Here is a 6,297-nt window from a genome sequence, read left to right as displayed (position 1 = left end):
AATTTTAAATATAAGTTCTTTAAGTGGTAAAATAGTTTTCTATCGAATAAAAAAACGTTATATTGAATGTTTGTGGGCACGTGTTCTGAGCAATAGAGCCGTTATATTTGCTTATGCACTGTTGCCACCTAGTCAACAAATACAATAGCTAGGTTGAGGCCGAAGTTTTAAACGCGAAAACGTGTACGTCGGACGTTCAGCGCCGCTTTCCTGTAAGCCTAGAAGTTTGACAATGGTGTTTGGAATGTCCAGCATGATTCCACTGACTATCCAAACACCATTGTCAAACTTCTAGGCTTACGGGAAAGCGGCGCTGAACGTCCGACGTACACGTTTTCGCGTTTAAAACTTCGGCCTCAACCTAGCTAATAATCATCATCAAAAACTTAGCTACTAACTGCGCGATCAGTTGAAAAGTACGGACAGTTCGTATTAAATACGGACATGTTAAGTATGGTAACCCTACGATAACCCAAATATTGTTAGAGTAAGAGTAGGACTTCCGAATTTCGTCGAATTAAATTTCGTTAAAATATTTTAAAAAATACGTCTACTTCCTCGACATTGGCTATGTCTAAGAATCCCTGGAAGAAACACCAGCAACATTGTGTGTATTCGCACAGGGATGTTTTTCTATCGAATAGCAGATAGTATGGACCCACAAAATTTTTACTTCGCGAAAAATACATACTGTGTAAGTTGTGTAAAAAATATATGTTTTTAATTATAATTCTCGCATTTTTGCGCTTTACATTTACTTATATACGACGCAATGATATAGAAATGTATTTTAATAAATTATTTTTATATATTTTTCCGCTGTATATGTATTTTATGTACTGTCTTAGCTTTTATCTTTTTCCCCCTTGTTATACTGTAATTTTGCTGGTTTATTTGGGCTTGTTATGTAATGTGGAGAGTGACTCTAGGAAATGTCTTGGGCAATGTAATAAATAAATGTCATCAAACTTATTCAATGTTCAATAATTTTGTGTATTCTAATTACACACAAACTTTTTATTCATTCTGTAAATATGAGGACAATTTGTTTACACACTGTATATGAATGATAATGTTCACTTGGCCAAAAAGTGTAAATTAAACAATACAGAAAGCGTATTTTCTGTTTCTCCTCCTGCCACTTAATTTTATGCATGTTCCTGATATAGAGAACGTGATAGAGGACAAATATGAGCAGCATAGAAGTTCAATGTATTTTCTACTAGGATTGCATTTCATGCCTTCCATTAAACTTATTTGATTCCTGTTTGGTATTAAACTAGAAATAAAACCATTTTCCTAACAAACAAAAAACAAGATATAGAATATTTTAGTACTGATCATCCATTTGACTATCAGTTGGTTTTAACAGATAATTTCATATATGTGAATGTATTAGTCTGTTTAGCAGGACATATGATGTAAAGAGAATTTTGTAAACATCAGTAATTCATTCCTGAAGATTAGGCATTCTGTGAGCGGTAGCTTATTCCCATTTAAAATAGTGTTTTGCAATGTCCATCCAAACACCAACTAATTTCCTAAAACTAAACAAAATGCTCATATATTGGTAACAAACTGGCACATCTGGATTAAAATGTGTTTTTCTAGTCCTATAATGTGCTTTTTCTAGTGTTGGAAACATCCGAGATGTATTCTTAGTTTGTCGACCTGGGAACTGAAAGAAAAATGCATTTGGCATTCTACCAATTGTATTTGAAACGTGCAGGATAAGTTTACATTTGTATAACATATGCTTAGTAATTGGGTTGCATTGTTTACAAATTTTTCCTATAAAACACTGAATGAAAAACATATGAGCAATGTTCCCTCTAATTTTTTTTGTCGATGAGCAGAACATATACTTCTCTGAGCAAAAAAACTTTTTGCTGAGCAGATTCTGAGCAAAAAATTTTTCTGATCATNAAAATAATTAATTATAAAGTAGAGATTAAAATTAATTTTAAAACATTCTTTTATACAAAATATCTCTTGTCAATGATTTAATGTATTTAATTGAAATATACGTAGCAATAATCATGTTGCAGACAGAGTGAGGAATAAGTAAACAACAATTCAAATCGGTGTGCATGATCGCCTGTGCGGCACATAAATTCTCGTGCGCGGCAACAATTTGAGCAGTGCGCAGCTTAGAGGGAACATTGCATATGAGATATGTATTGTATGCTATAGGAACTTTTCCCTTAGTCAATATAAGCGCAATATAATCCTTGGTTCTAAGAAAATTTATATATTGTGGAATAAAAAGTTTTTTAGAAGTTTATAGGTAAATATTACAAAGCTTATTAAAAACACCACCTATTATTATGTTTTTTTAATAAACTAATGTTTAAAAATTATTTATCATAATTTGACCAAAAGATCTTTATGTATTGAAGAGATGGTGAGGATACTATTTTAAAAACAGTTAAATTTTACAAGTATACGTATTAGTGTCATTTAACTAATTTTATGTAAATGCAGTGTCTTTTTTCCTCAATTGACAAATTGAAGAAAAATTTTAAATTTACTTTCTAATTCCTACATTTTTTTGAAAAGTTTAATATTAATTGTTAATATTTATTTATGTGAAGAATAATTAGAATTCTATAAATTATGATGATTTATATTATTAAATTCTTTTGAATTTTAAGTTTGTGATACTACGGGTAAAATTCTAATCAGAATTTTTATCAATACAAAGAATACAATTAGCAACATATAAGAATCTAATGACAAATAGACTTTTAAAAAAGCCAAAGGTATTTATGATCAAACCTTTACTAACAAACACAAAGTTTATTATCCAACACAAAGATAACAAATGATCAGACAATTGGTATGTTTGATATCAAGCTAAATGGAGTAATTTATCCAGAACACAATGTATACTAATTTCAAGACCACAGACAATTTCAAGAATTGGGAGATACTGCCGACTTATGGTTGACAACGCTTGCTACACGACAGTAACAGACCGACAGTAACAGACCGACATCGCACACAAATAGCAACGGTTACAGTTACTCTGAAGCTTTCTGCAACAAATGGATGGATAATTAACAATATACAGAAGACTTATTTTGAGGATCATAAACAATGACATTTTGATTACATAAGAAAAAAATCATTATTTCTCAAAATAAATTCTTAAAATATTTTATAAATAAAATCTAAAATGTTGACTATATAAGATGACATATAATGAAGATTTGTCATTATTTACATCGTACTACATTACATAATACAAATTTATTTTCTATTGTGTATTGATGTATAAAAAGATATTTATTTTAGGAATCATTTTATAAAATCAATTATAAAAATGCAAATACAACTGAAAATGCCAACTCCTCTCCTTCCATTTATGAGGATGATGATGAATTGCATTTAAAACTTATTAAGGAAATTCTAATTCTCTTTCAATACCAACAAACTTCAATTGTTCTGTAGGTCCATATCTGATAAAAATTTAAATCAATATTATTATTATTATTATTATTATTATATTTACTATTTATTTTATTTAAAAATTTAAGAAATTTACCTGTAATCAAAGAAGAGTTCTTCTCCAGACTGAATTGCACGCTTTGCAAAAATACCAATTCGATGATCACCATTCACCATCATAACTTTGGCGTAACAATTTGGATTGATGGAATGATTTGCAAATCTAATTTTATTTCCTTTACGTGTGGCATCTACTACAAAATCTAAAATAATACTTTACATAATTATAAAAAAATTCAAAATTTAAGAATTTAAATACAGGATCTGGCATAAACAATTAGAAAATTTAAATTTTGCACCATTCCCACAAGTTTGATAAATGAACTCAAGCCATTTACTATGTAAGAACTGGGTTTAGTTTTGGTAAACAAGGAACTTTGATTGAAAGATTATTATTATTTCTTCTATGGAAGCATTTTCAAATATAATGAATATCTGCTATATAAAACTGAAAAACTGGGCAGTTTCTGTCACGGTATGCCCAAAAACAGCCACTAGGGATGTCCTTAGCTGTTAAATTAACAATATGAATAATTATATTTTATATTGTTACAGTATAATTCAGTATATTATTATTTGTAATAGGAATTCATTATTATTTTTATCTATCTACTATATAAAATTGAAAAAATGGCCAGTCTGTCAGCATATCAAGCACCAGCAAAGCATAGCAGCAAATCTAGAAATTGCCAGAGTCTGTGCTCAATCGATGCTCTACTGTACCATCAAAAAGAGTTATCTCAATGCTGATCAACCAAAAGGGTTCCAGTCGGACTATGTTGTGCTGAATTGAACGTTTTTGATACTAGATAAAAACAATAACTTCTAAAGTACAATTTTTTATATTTTTCAATATATTTATTTTGTTTGTACAAAATAAAGAAATAAGTTTTAATGATACAATAGCCACGATTATTGTTATAAAAATTTTCGTTAGGCTTAACATTGATGAAAATTCAACGCAAAGCGACACGCAACGGAGAAAAATTTAAAAATGGGATATATTAATATACTATTATTGGTATATACTAATATAGTATATTAATAATGTATTTTTTTGTACATAATCAGTTATCCAAAAAATCAATTTTCCGAACAACCCCAGTCCCCAATTGATTCGGATAATCGACGCTCTACTGTATTCGGCATGCATGCTGCTTGCTGTGTTGTTTAAAAAGAATTGGATGTAGTGATGTAGGTCATAGTGCATGACAATGATAACTATGCTTTTTTGTTTTATTATTATGTTTTGAAACGGAATATTACAGTATTTCTTTGCAATCATAATGGAAATATGTAGTATTTTGAAAGTTATTTCATGAGAATTGGATGTAGGGATGTTGGTTTTAGTACTGCACATGACAATGATAGTTATGGGCAGTTCACTTTCAATAGTGTTCTGCCAAACATTTCTGCACTTTAGGTAAACCATTTGTAATTAATTATTTATCATTGCTAAGCATACAAACTATTTAGTATGCCTCCTGATGCCTGCATCGGTTTTGTTATAATTTTGAAATTGAAAGAAAAAGTTCCAATTGTTTGATGCAGCATAATTTTTCCAAGTTAAGACTACTGAATCAGTTGTCAACAATCAATGCACATCTCTGAAAAAGTGGAAAGCATGAGAACAGCATTGACGAGAAGTTTCATATTCTGTATTACTCATTCACAATTTTTGAACAAGTTACACAGAAATATTTGATAAAAATTCAAATCTCATTCAAGCTATATTAATTTGTAATTTGTGCATCAAATGAAATTTTTTCATGATTTCAACCACTGATTCATAAACTATAATTTTTATTAAGATTTTTTAGTGTTTTGTATTATCTATCATTGTGTAATAAATTAAACAATAAGCTTCAAAAACATTTTTAAAACATCAAACAATTTTGCATAAATGTATTTAAATGAATTCCTAATTTTAATCATTTTCCATATAGAATATGGAAGTGATATTGTCTTCAAGAAGTGGTTAATACTTCTGTGTTTACTATTATAAACAGTAACATTTATTGAATATTTTTTCAAGTTATGAACTGTCTAATTATTTCTACTAGATCCTGTTTATGGTTAAAAATACTCACCATTATTCAGATTAAATAGGAAACTACACATATACTTATCGTAAACTTTCCCCCGACGATCGGCTTCGTCTTGGGAAATAATCTAAATATTCATTAAAACATCAAATGTAAATATTTGCATTTTAAAATACCACAATAATGCAAAGTTGATTACATGGTAAATGCATAACAACAACTTACTTCACCACAATATTCAGAAATAAATTCATTTTTTTGAGCAGTATCTTTCAAAAAAATTCCCCAACCTGCTACATCTGAAGGTGCTAAAAGTAAATGCTGTATAAAAGTAACATTGTTAATAATTATTAAATTCTGAATAACTCAAAAAAGAGGGATGACGACTATTTTTTAATAACAAACCTTTCGTAATCCCCTCTGCACACTAACATTTTTGCAAGAGATATTTTGAACATCAAACTGATCTGAAAAATAAAGATTTTTAAAAATCAAAAATGTTTTAAATTAAATTAAATAGAAAACAGTAAAATTTTCTTTATTTTATTTCATAAAATACTTGTTAAAATTTTATAATTTAATACTAAACAATAACATCCAAAAACATTGATATCCTTAATCAACAATGTATAATTTTTTTGAATCACTGTAACATTAAAAAAAATCAAATCAATGAAAACAATTTAAATATAAATATTTAAATTGTTTTCATTGATTTGATTTTTTTTTTTATAATAAAGTG

The 6,297-nt window shown here is 28.5% G+C and overlaps 1 protein-coding gene across 1 annotated transcript in view; it reads right to left on the bottom strand.

Annotated features, from left to right (window-relative positions):
• Nucleotides 1-2,745: 2,745 nt before the first annotated feature.
• LOC111632966 (histone-lysine N-methyltransferase EZH2-like) overlaps nt 2,746-6,297 on the bottom strand; it is a 28,705-nt gene continuing 25,153 nt past the window's right edge. The window contains exons 2-6 of the mRNA XM_023377484.1: nt 5,961-6,053; nt 5,781-5,876; nt 5,601-5,682; nt 3,548-3,713; nt 2,746-3,461 (exon numbers count right to left, since the gene is read on the bottom strand). Coding sequence (XP_023233252.1) covers nt 3,401-3,461; nt 3,548-3,713; nt 5,601-5,682; nt 5,781-5,876; nt 5,961-6,053 — 498 coding nt within the window. The 3' untranslated portion in view covers nt 2,746-3,400. The remainder of the gene's footprint in view (nt 3,462-3,547; nt 3,714-5,600; nt 5,683-5,780; nt 5,877-5,960; nt 6,054-6,297) is intronic.

Source organism: Centruroides sculpturatus, unplaced genomic scaffold (assembly GCF_000671375.1).
Source record: "Centruroides sculpturatus isolate CEXI.00-Female unplaced genomic scaffold, Cexi_2.0 scaffold110, whole genome shotgun sequence".
NCBI lineage: Eukaryota > Metazoa > Arthropoda > Arachnida > Scorpiones > Buthidae > Centruroides > Centruroides sculpturatus.
This window is presented reverse-complemented; position numbering and strand designations above follow the sequence as displayed.